General features: G+C 38.7%; 1 protein-coding gene across 3 annotated transcripts in view; it reads right to left on the reverse strand.

Moving 5' to 3' along the window:
- Positions 1–14,782, reverse strand: part of Sm (heterogeneous nuclear ribonucleoprotein L) — a 377,399-nt gene that overhangs the window by 237,443 nt on the left and 125,174 nt on the right. For all 3 annotated transcript variants that reach the window (XM_076441781.1, XM_076441779.1, XM_076441780.1), the window contains exons 4-5: positions 4,819–4,904; positions 1,047–1,143 (exon numbers count right to left, since the gene is read on the reverse strand). In XM_076441781.1, coding sequence (XP_076297896.1) covers positions 1,047–1,143; positions 4,819–4,904 — 183 coding nt within the window. The remainder of the gene's footprint in view (positions 1–1,046; positions 1,144–4,818; positions 4,905–14,782) is intronic.

Below are 14,782 nucleotides of genomic sequence, written 5' to 3' on the forward strand. Positions count from 1 at the left end.
TATTTTCAAGAGTTTTTGTTACTCTTCAGAGGTTTATAGATCGTCGTACGACGAGTCCTAGATTGAGGTGAGAAGTATCGATTATAAAAAAATCAATGTATCAAACAACATTTTAATGAGAATGTGTTTCATTGTACTAATGTTTAAAAGAATCTTTAAAGACAACAGTTTAGTAGTAATTTTGGAAAGTCGTTTTGTTATAAAGTTTTGTAGGAATTAAAAAACAAGAGAAAAATCATCGAGATGTTAAGTGGAAATTTGAAGTCCCAGAATTCGACTAAAAATTTTATAATTCGACGAAAAAATGTATAAGTAACGTCATCTAAACAAATCAGCATAAAATATCTGCGACAATAAAACGCTCACCGGCAACTGCTAAACTCTAAAAAGTGTTCTTTCGAGGCAAATTAATTAACTCGTGATTGCCGGAAGGTGTTTCTAAAGAAGGGCAAGAGGAAATTTCACAAACGTCTGCTCTGGTATTGAATAGACGTGGTCCCGGTGAAAATGTGCAAGCTGAACGCACGCGTAAAGGTGCGCCAACGTGTTGCGTTTCGAGGGTAGATTTTTCCGGTGTATTATTTTGAATTCGCTAATTAGACGTCGGATGAAATATTGGGAAGAATGTCGTCGCCGGAGCTCGGCGCTGGCGCGCCAAGTAATTGGAAGAATATGTAACGAGCACGTAAAATGAATGAAACGAGGAAATTTCCTCGGTTTTATGGTGGCGTAAGTACAGGCCCCGGTTACGTAAGGGAAACGTGAATTTAGAACGTTTCCATTATTTGCGGAACCATTTCTCCCCGGGATTCTTTCTCATGAATATTAACGGTGGAACTCGAGAGGCTTATTTTTTTCTCTTTTCCTCCGCGCTTTTTCTTCTTCATTGTCTTTTTCATTTTCGTCTTTGATTCCCGGTTCTCTATTACGGGTCTATTATAATGACCCGAACTACGGTTCGGTCGTTCGTGCGGGAACCACACTGCTCGAATGGTGAACGTGGATGTCGCACAGTAAAAAGAAGAATCAGTTTTTCATGCACTTACCTTGGCGAAGTCGATTTTCAGTGTGCAGCAGCCGGAGTATATGTCCGCTCCTTGAAGTGTCTCCTTCGCTCTCGTCGCCGATTCCACCGAGTCGAACGTGGATTTCCAAGGACTTAGTTAAGAATATATAGACACTGTTGGTCGCGAGCTTACTGAACGACGAAAATCATCTAAGGGACGATATACTCGCCGATACTAAGCCCAAAGAGGATTTCCATCGGTTTAGCGCGCATCGTTCAACGACGACCAACACGAGAATTGCTCTCCCACGGAAATAACCTTTAAATTTCGAGCCTATTACACGGTGCAGATACTTTCGTCATGTGTGTATACAACTTCAGCATTTCAGTCTTTACACCACTGATTCTTAACCGGTGTTTCGGTTATATTAAATAATATATTTTCAAGAATATATTTATTTCTACGCGTTTTTATTTTTTGGATCATTAATTTTGGTGTTCCGCAAATTTTTCATATAATCAGAAGTGTTCCCTGACTTCAAAAAGGTTACGAACCACTGCTTTACACTTTGCAACTGTGAGACACCGATGTTTGTATACACAATTATTATATTACTAAGTTTGTCGTGTTTTTATAGGGACAAATTTTGAAGTTCGTGCTCGATCTACTGTAAAGTTGATTTCATAATAACTAGTGTGCATAATGCAAAGCAGTATTTCTAAACGATGCTGATGACTAGCTCTAGAACTGCCGAATGAGTGAAAATGTTCCTGATTTCTTCTTTTAGAAATATTAAAATTATAAATATGTTTTTCTGTGAGAAATATTTTTTTAGTGAACTTCTGTACTGAAGCACATATTTAAACAAAACTGGAAGGAAATCCAAGTAAATGCAATTAGACGGCGGATCTTTAGGCATCTATGACCAAAATGTATACGTCGAATACAAAACTGAGAAGACATTAGCACAATTTCATGATATTGGTACAATGTTTTCGAATTTCTAAGGTCGTTAGAACAGAAAATATAATTTTATTCAACTTCAGTCTCTTACAATAAGCTGGGACTAATTTTATTTTGCATAAAAATTCGCAGTCGAGTGATGAATAGACAGCAGATGTTTATGCAGAATCAAAATTTTCTTCCTGAATCGCAACAAACTGGAGTCAAGTAGAAATTTATTCTCTTTCTTAATACGTTTAATAGATTGAAAATAATGTAACAGTATTTTTGAATTCTTCTAATATATTTACTGTTTTAAATTATACCTACTTATTTTTATCATAAATGCATACAATCCGCTGTCGAGTGACGACTAAATTACGGATTTTATACATGTAAAACAAAAATGGGTAGGCACAAATGAAAATAGTGAACGGACTACGAGAATTTATAGAGACACCAATGTATTATTTTCAACTTACTTACGAAATCCACGAGTACACGTGTATTCTTTCACGTATGCTATTTCACATGTGTTTTGTCACACGTGCATGAAACATTCTCATTAATATCAATGTTTTAAAAATTACACGAGCTAAAATAAAGGATGTACATATTAATGCACGAATGACTAAATACAAGCGAAGTATTGCAAGTAAAATAATAAACGTGAAATAATACACGTGTATTTAAATACACGTAAAATAAATTCCTATCGTTCGATTCATCCTCACCATTTTTGAAACTACTTTTCACAACACACTTGCCCGTGGGAACGTTCTCCACGATTACCGATGAACGACGTAAGTATTTTTAAAACAAAACTTTTGGCTTAGTCCCCCACGCGTGTTCGCTGATGAATGGAGTCGATGACAGATGACATTGGTTAAGTTTACAAACATCTGTCGACACTCATAAATTTCACAGCACCATCCTAGATCGAGCGACAAGGCGATAATTCCACAGACACTATTTTGATATACGGTTACTCGAATTAATATTCGGACGCTGTAAAAAAGACGGCAATCTTTTTAATATCGTACAATACGATTTGAACTTTTTTGGGTAGCTAGAGCGATTAGTTTACTACAGGACGGGAAAAGAAATTTTTTCGAAAATTGCAATTGATCGGAATTGTAGAAAAAAATACTAAAAGTTGCATTTTACAACTTTTTTATGTGGGCCTATGTTGAAAATTTAAAAGATACGTTTTGTAAATATGTGTCAATTAAACATATTCTGAAAATTTCGTCAAAATCGGTCGACGTTGCAATGAGCTACAAACGTTTAAAAATGGTAAAAATTTCAGATTTTCACGATATTCGGTCTAAATCTAAGAATTTTTATATCTTTCAATGCCTGTCGTTTTTTCCCGCATCAACCAATTTCGATGAAACTTTTACAGTGCATATAATTGACACAGACCTACAAAACGTACTTTCTAAATTTTCTATATATGCCGAAAAGGTAGTAAAATGCAATTTTTAGTATTTTCTCTACAATTCTGATCAATTGCTATTTTTGAAAAAAAAATGTTCTCATCCTGTAGTAAACTAATTGCTCTAGCTTCCCAAAACAGTTCAAATCGTATAGTAAATATTAAAAAAGTTATCGTCTCTTTAATTGGCATACGTCTGCTATTAGCTCGAGTATGAAAATTGACGATTAATTAGTGTGTTTCTGAGAAAAACGTGCAGCTAAAAATAGGACTTTTGAGGGCGATCGCGGCCTAGATTGATCTTTTATCTCTAATGCTTTTGACTACTGAAAAACTCCATCTTCGTATTATTAACACTAAACCTACCGAGCACTAAAAGCGAATGAAAAATGCTTATAAAAATATACATTATCCTTATAAAAATGACAAGGATCTATTCATCTACAATTTGTGCAATTTTTATTACAATATGTGCTTGGATAAAGAAATTGATCGAATCACTTTCCATGCAAGCAACTTCGTAATTTCAATAATTGTGAAACGAAAATATAAAACCGGTCACTCGACCGGTAGAGGTAGGTTTAGTGTTAAAAAATGAGAAGGTGCATCCCGCATCCTTGTAATTCTGGAAACGCGAGTCTACTTCTTTAATGAAGAGAAAATTGAGAATAAACCGAAAATCAGATCTTTTGCAATGACCCAATACTACAGGGTGAGTCACCGAAGACAAACTATGTTTGGATTTGTTTGAACTTCCCCTTTTTTCGAGATGGAAAGAAATATTTTCAGGCAGAAGTTGTTTGGTTTCGAGGGGCCCATTTTTCAGGTGGAGGCGTTTACTAGATTTGTAGGTCAACCTAGCTTTCTTAACCTTTGCACAGTCAACTGGGTACCCAGGTACCCATTTACTGTATTTCTTTCAACAACTTGTTAATGTTCCTCTAAAAAATATGACAAAATTTCTCTGAATGTCCATTCTTTACTCGCTAATATATTAATTTATAGTTTAACATGAGAATTTGTGCAAACATGTTAAATACAGAAGGGTTTTAAATAATCTTCCTATCACAAAACATGTAGAAGTTATTCAGGTGACTTGTCTCAGGTGGTTCACCCTGTATGTACAGGTTGCTTCAAGTCTCTCGAGACGAAGGTATTCATTTACACTCGAGATAGTCAGGGCAAAAGATCTTGTAACCCGGTATCGTCGGCCCCCAAGTTCCGGTTATAAATCCTCATCGCATTGTAACGGCGGCGCGTGACCGACAAACTTTCGCGTCGAGTCATTCCGAAGATATGTGTCGCCATGGAGATCCTCTTGGGCTTTAAGCTCATCTATCGTATCAGTACCAGCGAGAAGCCGGTATCTCGCGATCCATACGTAACACGCGGTCCACCGAGTGGACAGAACAGTTCTATTGCAAAGGATATTCCACCATAGCTTGAACGCCGTTTTTCTTGAAGATAACGATACGCCGAACTTGTCCGCTGGGCGCGCTGATCGTGTGCAATACTTCCTGTAACAAACAAATGCGAGAATCTATTTTAGAGAACTGGCAAAACAGAGTTTTTACGTGACTTTCGCTATTCGCTATTAGGGACATTTCTAGGGATTGTTGTGCTACTAAAGAATGTACAATCATGTGAACAATGTTCACATTTTTACCTTTTATAAAGAATGTTTCTTCAAATCCTGAGATTACAAAAATATAAGAATTATTGACAATTTTGTTCGCCTCGTCAGCAAATATACATTGTCATTGAATTATACAAATTTCTTCAGTGCAAAATATTTATTTGTACGTATTTTAATCTCATTGGAAAAAATAGTTCGGTATAACACCCGCAGTAATAAGTACATACATTTATCCTAGGCCAGGGGTCGGCAACCTTTTGAGTCGGAAGAGTCAAATATTACAATTTACGAAATTTCAAAGTTTTTAAAGAGCCACAAAATTTTTTCTTGCCAACAATAAATAGTACTCGCATAAATAAAGTTTTTTGAGCCGCAGGTTGCCGACCCCTGTCCTAGGCCATTCAGGCTGAAACCAGTGCCCATCATCGTGATTTTATGAACGGGGATACGTCCTCCAGAACAAATATACAGTAGGAGCTCGATTAACCGGATCCCGCTTACAAACAAGTAATTATGCGTTCAAATATGATTATATTATGAAGGTAAATGAATTGTCAAAAATAAACAATTTATTTTGGAATATAATGTACATTTTAATTATTTCCTGTTTGTCTCCCGATCAAGCTGGTTTTAATCGAGGTCCTATTGTAATAAAATCGCCAAGACTAATAAAATAATAGGCGTCGTCTGCACGTTCCACTTGAAAGTGGCCAGCAGCTTGTGAAATATATCTCGCGGCGTATCTCCCATTGAAATTCGACATTTTCGTACACATCTTATTCCGCGTGCATACAGAATAAGTGTCTAAGAAGCTTTGCGCGTCTCCCGACAGTCGCGAGCGTGTTTCCTCGGGACTCGTATATCTTTCCGGAACGGTCAGTAAATTTATCGTTCCGTTTTTAGATTCGTGAAATTTCAATGCCTCGTGAAAAAGAGTATCCACACTTGAGCGAACAAATATCCGCGAATTTATAGCTCGCGGGTGTATTTACCAGCGTGTTTCTCGCGCGCGTTAACGGGAGGACCCACTACCTACCTACGCGAATAAGAATAATTGCCAGAGGCTGTGTTCGCGCCGCATCGTGGGGATTTTGAAACGCGATCGGCTCGGTTCAACGCCTCGTCACGACTAGACGTTTACGAAACACGCTGGATCAAGTTCTCGAAATGTTTGATTTCCACACTCGACTGGCAGGAGAAGCGAGAGGATCGAGTGGGACGCAGGAACAGGTAATTATACGTTTGTTCGCCTATCTTAATGTTTATATGCTTTAATATCACACATTTTCATTGACCAAAGCATCAATAAATTTAGAAACTGGTCGGGAACACGTGGCTCTACAGTCAGCCGCAAAAATGTAGTTAGCGAAATCAATAATAAAAAGAAACAAACAAAAAGTTTGCACGTTTTCTGGAGAGAGAACCACAGGATCTAAGAAACAGCACGGATCCGAGAGGTTTTCTTAGATCGAGGCTTTCCTTATGCTGATTTATCTGTACATAAAAATGAATTGAAGTGTTAATTATGTGGTGGTTTCGTAATTTTAATCTCTCGTCGATCGTGCAAATCTCGTCGATCGAACAAAGCAGATACGAAATCTAAATAAATGCGATTTTGTCGTTATTATAAGGCAAAGTATGTGAATTGCATTAAGTGCTCGGTAGTTCCAGTGTTAATTTATAGGATCAATACGTACTGGGGCCGGAAACATTGAAATCTGTGATGATCAGGTGATTGCATAGTGTCGCAAACTTTTCTAATTGTCGAAAAGAATGGTGACTATATAATTGATTAATAAAGCTGTATTCTGTCAAAAACCATTGAATTTTGTTTTAAAATGGGACACGAACTTATGGTATTCGTCTAATAAAATGTAGTGTAAAGAGCCCACTTCCGAATTAAAAATATCTCCAGTTCACGTACTTCAAACCACAAATAAAACTAAATAGAAATTCTGAAAACATAAAACAGTTATGCATCTTTCAAATGGGGACGTGACCTATGGGTCACCCTGTATGAGCAATATTGTAGACTTTTGCTATTGACTGTACGAGTATGTATTTAGCGAGCGTTTACCCGTGATTCCATCGGGATTTCTTTAAATTCCTCGTTAAAGTGTTCACCGCTATTCGAGAATGAGCCGTGGCGAGGGAAACTAGGAAAGAGGGAAAAGAACGCTAAGCGCTAGAGGAAAATGAGGAAACGGGAAGCGTTCAACAAAAGCCGGCTGCATTCTCTTTTGCTTGATAACAAACATGGACTCGTCGGCCACTATCCTTCGCTTCTCTGAAATAATGTATATTGAGCGTCGGGGAAAGCTCTTCGGATTTACTATTCCGGAAATTGCTCCGAAACCGTAAACTGGTAGAAATGTTTTTGTTAACAAGTTTCGAAGGGCCAAGATCCGATGAGTTGACGTTAAACCGAAGACTCTGTAAATTGGAAAGCCTACAACGAGAAATATTTACTCGAAAGGATACTTTTCAAATGGGTTGCTGTTTCATGTTTTCCCGTTTCGGAGCATCAAAGCATTGAGCGGGCTAAAAACAGCGTGAAAAGCGTTTGAACCCGGTTGAACAGAGACCAGCAATTGAAATCGTTTAAGGACCAGGTGTACGTCTACCTGTAGCTGCATACCGGCAAGCTGGAATCTAGCCGGCGCGGCTGACGACGCAACATGGCGCCTTGCCAAACCCACTTTTCAGCTGAAAACTCCTCCTCGAGGACGTTTTACGTCCAGACGATACGGAGCTGCCAGTCCGATTACGAATTCCTACGTTTACGCGACGAAAAATACGACCGCTCACGAACCTCTTCAAGGGTGTACTTTACTCCACAAGCTCAAACGAGTCGATTGTTTTCTTTTCTTTTTCATACCTTCTGAAACTCTCTGAACGCAGGAATGAACAAAATTTCTATTTAGACTACAAGCGAATTTAGACTGTTTACTTTGGACGTTCATTCCGAATGATTCATCCACAGTGAAATGTGTAAACATTGTCTTCATCCGCATTTCATCAACACTGATCATCCGAAGCGACTAGTGAACAAAGTAGGATCGGTTCTTTCTTTCGATGAATTCACTGGATGATTCACACTTCAAAATTTCTTAAACAAACGAATCTTCGTCGTTTACTTTCAATGGACAGTTCTGCTCTACATACGGTTCTGTAAGAAAGAATCAAATTGAGCATTACTCTTTCTAAGGTAAATGTCCCCACCATGAGCTAGTCGATCGTATATCTCTGCTTACGTCGTTTCGTGGTGGTAAATAACAATCCCAATCAAAACTTTAAAAAAGTAAAAAAATTACGCCAAGTACACGAACTGAATTGAGCCGCTAACACGGCATAATAATTATGATCACAAAAAATATGTGAAATCGAAATGAGCTGCAAGTACATAAAATACTTGGCGTGGCCAGGCAAGGTCAAGGTGTCGATGAATAAGAATTATTCATATTATTGGCCACGCCAAGTATTTGACTTCCAGGCCGCGGACATCTAGGCAAATGTCTAGATCTTTATAGTTTATGTACCTGCAGCTTTCATTTCGATTTCACATATTTTTTCTGATCATAATTATTATGCCGTGTTAGCGGCTCAATTCAATTCGTATACTTGGCGTAATTTTTTTTACTTTTTTGAAGTTTGATTGGGATATCACTTATTTTCACAAGAATAAAAGTTAGAAATCCGGTGTCCCCCTGCATTGGTTTCAAAATTATCGCATTTGTGCAAAATCTTTTTTTGACCCTGATTTTCAGGAACTGGTTGAATTGTATCAGGGCATTGAACCCTCCATGTTTCGCGTGGTCTATAATTAGAGTTAGCTTGTAATAATGTATGAAAATATTCAATATGATCATCTTTTAACCATTCGTCTTTAATGATAAAGACGCAAAGAGTCATAAAAGCCCGAATTTCTAAAGGCCCAAATCGATGGTACGGGACCCCGTTAATGTGAAAAGGACCCGTTACCTGAAGACGCAGAAGGCATGTTGAGGGTGTAGGGCCCGTGGAAATTCCGCTACAAGGGCAAACTCGCGACACGTCACTCTCGCGAATTTCCCATTCCTTAGAGAAGTATTCACGAGAGTGGGGGTGCAAAGTAGCCCCACCTATCGGCGACAAAAATATATTTTTGTTTCATTTTCGCGTTCTCAGAAAAGTTAGGAGACTTCAGTGTTACAATTAGTCGAGCCAGCGAAGCGAACAGTTCTTTTAAATAAACAGATATTTCGTCCAAATACAAACTCTCCTTCAATTGAACATTAACACCTTCGTACAACACAATTTTCCTTTTTCTTTAATAACACATTTTACGGTTATTCAAATCGACAAGGATTTCGCTATTGTAAATAATTACTAGACTGCGGATGTTTGTGCATTTTGCAATTTTTGTACACGAATTTTAAGAGAGAGAGAGAGAGAGAGAGAGAGAGAAACTCGAATCAAATAAAATCTTATTTTCCATGGTATTAACTTTTCGTAGATCTGTAATAAATTAAATTCTGTCATATTTTATATCCTAGCATTTCTTGAAAATGTTCAAAAGCGATAAATGCATAAAGATTTGCAGTATAATTGTTAAATATTATCTAAATACTAATATCCCTTTAAAAAGTTATTACTTCAATATTACCAATAATTTTTATATGTTAAAAATAGTGTACGTTCACTGTTGAGCTCATTTAATCTGTTTACCGTTTCGAATTACGCCTATTCATTTTTGTCACAAATAAAATGCAGTCTAATGACGACTTAAGATTAGTATAGTTCTACACGTGTGCGTCATATCATATTTGATTTCCCATAAAATCCTTGACGTCATCGGCAAAGGTCGATCGATTTTGCACGAAATAACCCGGTATGGTCATTATCGAATTGTCGCGCAACGGATCGAATGAGGCGAGAATGATCGCACTACATATTTCCCGCAATTAATTCCACCGATCAAAAGCTCCAGACGAGCATAAAATGCCGCCCATTTGCGAAGATATTGTGGTATGTGCCGATAGGGAACAGCGTGCGATGAACTGTGATGCAGGATTCATTAGAACGCGGAGAGATTACGGTGGAGTACACAATGTTCGCTTCTCGAGGAGCACGCATCCAACGCTCGAACTTAATTATCCGGCGTTTTCATCCGGCCAGAAGAAAGTAAACGTTCTTTGTGCAGTCCGAAACTTGAATAGGAGATCTTTTGTTGTGATCTTTGTATAGCGCGGTGTAAATTCAGTAAGGCACGGCGCGACGAGGCGAGGCGAGGCGAGGAAGCGCGCCTCTTCCATCCTTTTTTTCTCGGTCCGCCGCGCCGCGCCGCGCGTCGTCCGTCGATCTTAACAAAGCCAAACGCTCTCTTTCGCGTTTAAACGATAAGACCAAAGAACCGGGCCAGAAATCGCGATAAGAATATAGGTAATCCCCATCGGTGTCCCCTTTGTTCGCTGGAAACGGATCGGACGACATCGTGGTCGGTGTTGCTTAATAAAATCGCGGCGACCAGAAAAGAAGACGTTCCTTCTTTGAGGAGCCGTATCTGGCTGGTCGCAGCGCTCTAATCAAGAAGATGGCCGATTAGAATCAAAGACACTGACGAGGAGAAGGTGCACGCCGAAAGGGCGACATTTACTTTGACCAGCTTGGTTGAATAATGGGCACTTCACTTTACTTTACTTTGTTTTTTACCACGCTTATATTAACTTGCCGACTTGTTGTTGTTGTTGTTGACGTATGCGTCAAATCTTGTAATCGAATCTTAAACCACTCCCCGATGAGCTAGAGACTTGAAACTTTAAACATAGCTCAGAACTGGATGACAATGCAATGTCAAAAAACAAATTTATAAAAAAAAACTGTGCGTTTAGGGGGAAAAATTTTAGTATTAACCGACACGCCTCGTCGCGCGACGATCGGTAGTACGTCATCGCGTTCAGCGATCCCCACTCCGCGCGCCAGCGCTTCCTACTCCACTACGTGTTCCCACTTCGACTCATCCCCACTCCACTGGCCCACTTCGCATCGAAGGAGCTCAGGTGTGGTTGTGGTGTTCCATTCATTCAGTAGAAAATAAAAGAACATATAAAAAGAAACTTTTTAAAAACCACGCTTATATTAAAATGCACTAAAAAGGAGAAAATAATTTTTTTAGACATTAGTGAGTATAAATAAAAGCGTGGGGCGCTGAACTCTATTGACGTAATCTTCGTGGGCGCTCCACGCTTTTATTTATAGTCACTAATGTCCAAAAAAAATTATTTTCTCCTTTTTAGTGCATTTTAATATAAGCGTGGTTTTCAAAAAGTTTCTTTTTATTTTTGTCAATGTTTCTTTCATTACTTCTCGATTTCATTTTTGCGCCGTATCTTCTTATTTGTCTGTATTACACTTCATCTAGAATCGTATCCTACTACTTGTGTGCATCGAATAGGTACCTAACCTAAAACGTTACGCTGAAGTGAAGCTCGTTTCTCATCGGATCGGACGACATCGTGGTTGGTGTTGCTTAATAAAATCGCGGCGATCAGAAAAGAAGACGTTCCTTCTTTGAGGAGCCGTATCTGGCTGGTCGCAGCGCTCTAATCAAGAAGATGGCCGATTAGAATCAAACACACTGACGAGGAGTAGGTACGCGCCGTAAGGGCGACATCGACTTTAACTAGCTAGCTTGAATAGTGGGCAACGTTAATGAATACGCTCTCTTATTACTGCGGGTTCTGAAATTGCTGCGAGCGAAACGAATTATCTTCTTGAGACGTTCTCCGTGACGTCGTATTCCAAAATATTCTTACCCACCGGTAAATCAAGTACGAAACGCGACTTGAATCTTTTGTGACGTTACAAGGATTGGTTGACTAGCTGACGCGAAAACAATTTTTTGAAAAATTTAAATTGGTCAGAATCGTGGAGACAATGTTAATGGTACTACTCTTTAGAACTTTTTTTATCTGGGCCTGTATTGAACATTTAAAAATTGTAATTAAGTATACAGGGTGAGGCACCTAATTGTAAGACTTGTGTTTACTAACACAAAAAAATGTTTCAGCAACAGTTGGTACTGTGAAGGAACTGTTTGGCACAGTGGGGCAATTATCGTGACGAAGTTTTTTTTTCTCTAGTTCATGTTTTTCGATATTTCTTTCGTTTTCTTTTCATTTTTTTTTTAAATATTACAAAATTCCTCTGAATGTCCATTCTTTGCTCGCTAACATATTAATTTATATGTCTTAGAATGAGAATTTTTGCAAATATGTGAAACACAAAAGGATTTAAATAATCTATACATATTGGTTGGCTACGTAAGGGTTAAACTGGGTGTACAAACTATACAAGTGCATTATGGACATAAGAAAATGCTGAAATCTGGTAAGAAATATTTGATATAATAACTAGACTGCGGAACTTTATGTAAAATAAAAATGGTTTGCATCAATTGCAACAATCAAGGGGGCCAAGTAATAATTTCTTTCATTCTTCAATAATGTTCATAAGCTGCAACTAATACATTAATGTTCTTGAATTTTTAAAATTGCAACTACTTTATTTTTGTCATAAATGCATAAAATCCGCAGTCTAATAATAACGATGGATCATTTCAAGATATTATCGGCATATTTGATTGTTATCAAAATCAGCAAGTGAATCCAAACGTTTAGCCGTTAGTGTATGTACTATATCATACCGTTGCAAAAACCTATCGAAATCGGCAGCATCATTAGCCCGACATCGAGCTTTCAATTTTAATCGGATTTCAAAGCTGAATATCGAGCTCCCGTGGACTCGAAACGTCCTTATCATTTCAGATTTGTTCGAAACCTGCATCGGCGAACCAATTACGTAATGTTCAACTCTATAAATGAACCTGTGCATAGAACAAGCGGGCATTCCGGGCCGACGAACGTCATACGAAGAGTTCGGCTCTTAATGCATCTAGCGATCTAGAATCTGACCCCACGACATATCCTAAAAGATTCACGAGCCCCGCGATAGTGCCAAAAGGCTGTTCGGTCCCGCTCCTGTTTATCAGCGTTCCTAAATCACATCTACTAGCCCGCTATTGATCGAGCCTTATAAATGGCCCGAGATTAACACCATTAAACGGCCAAGCGGTCGCTAATGAATTAAATAAGACGGTGTCTTGAAGAGTCCTGCGTCTCGAGTCTCTGATCCAATTGATGTCTCTTTTCTCGCCGAGTTTCTTTTTCTATTATTAAGGACCCGCCTTTCTCAGCTACATCTCTATTCCTATCTGGAGCCTATTCAATCGTCCGCGAGCCACGTGAAAAAGTGATGAAACGCTGCAATTACGGCGTCAATTCAGCCGAACACCAGACGAAAAGCCTTCCAGATACGAGAAATTGCTAGAATACCTGGCTACTACGAGTATTTCCCCCGAGTACAATCCTGCGATATTCAGGAGTACACGTACTCGCTGCCATGCCGTAAGGAAAGGCTCGAGCAGCTGGCGATGGGCAATGTAATAAGAACGCGTCTGGAAGGCGACGAATTGAAAATCGACGAAAACGTATGCAACGCAAGTATACAGTCACTCACAAGGTTGAGCGTGCCCAAGCCATAAAAGCGTTATTTGTTCGATTAACAAAAGAGCAATTTTTCCGGAGACAAAGGTTTGTGTATTAGGTGTGCAAATATGTTCTTTTCTCTTTTTTCCCAAATTCAAATTACATTTTATGTAATAAAAGCTTGTCTGGAGACTCCCAATCTTTCTGCCGATTCTTCTTGCGTTTGCGACGGATTTTCTTTCTTGGTGCACCTGAATGATCGTCGACGTCCAAATTAAAATTTCCGGCTTTAAATCTTTGGCACCACTTTTTCCGTGTTCTGTAAGGCCATTTCAGTAGCTTCAACAGCTGATTTCATAAGCTGGAATGCAAAGAGTAAGCAGTGGCGCAAATAATACTTCTCGCACGAGATATTGTTTGAAATTGTTACGTAGGACTGGAAACTCTTAAGGTCGTCGCACACTATACCGACACGGCGGCTACCTGTACCGCGCCGCTAGGCCGTTTTGGGTTTCTTCTGTGTATTTCAATGGGGATGCGCACACTAGGCCGTACCGACGCGTCGGGTAGCCGGGCTAGAACGGCTACGTATTGGGACAGGAAAAACTGCGCACACTATACCTGCCAGAGCGCCGACATTTGACTTTCTTCTATACATATAGTTTCAATGGAGGTGCGCACACCAGACCGGCACCGCTCAGCACCGACACGACCTGCAACCTCTCGGCAAAAGGGACATTCTCGGCGAGAATGTTTTGCCGGCCGCTCGATGTGGTGTTCGAACGGAAAACGACTAAACGAATAGAATGAAGATCGCAAACAATAGAATTGGTTCGTTGATTTCGTATATTTGTCAATTCATGACAATTTTAGTTATACTATAGTTAGTTATTTAAAGTTTTAAATATTTATAAAAGAAATATTTTACTCGCATAACTTAAAAATACTGCCAATTTTGCGATGATTGTTATTCAGACGCCATCAACAATAGTCTCTCTTTAATTTGATAAAAAAGATCATTTGTAAAAAGTTCATATTTTATCACAAGAAATGCAGTAATCGTTGAATTTCACAGAAGTTATTCGGGAAATCTAGTTAATTGAAAATATTAAATTTGCATATGTTCTATTTAGAAACAATCATTATCGATGATAGACATTATCTTTGACTGATAAATATCCGTTATAAAGGACAACAATTCTTTTTGGTCGTATGGAACCGTTATCGATGATGG

The sequence above is a fragment of the Lasioglossum baleicum genome, chromosome 17, assembly GCF_051020765.1.
Source record: "Lasioglossum baleicum chromosome 17, iyLasBale1, whole genome shotgun sequence".
Classification (NCBI taxonomy): domain Eukaryota; kingdom Metazoa; phylum Arthropoda; class Insecta; order Hymenoptera; family Halictidae; genus Lasioglossum; species Lasioglossum baleicum.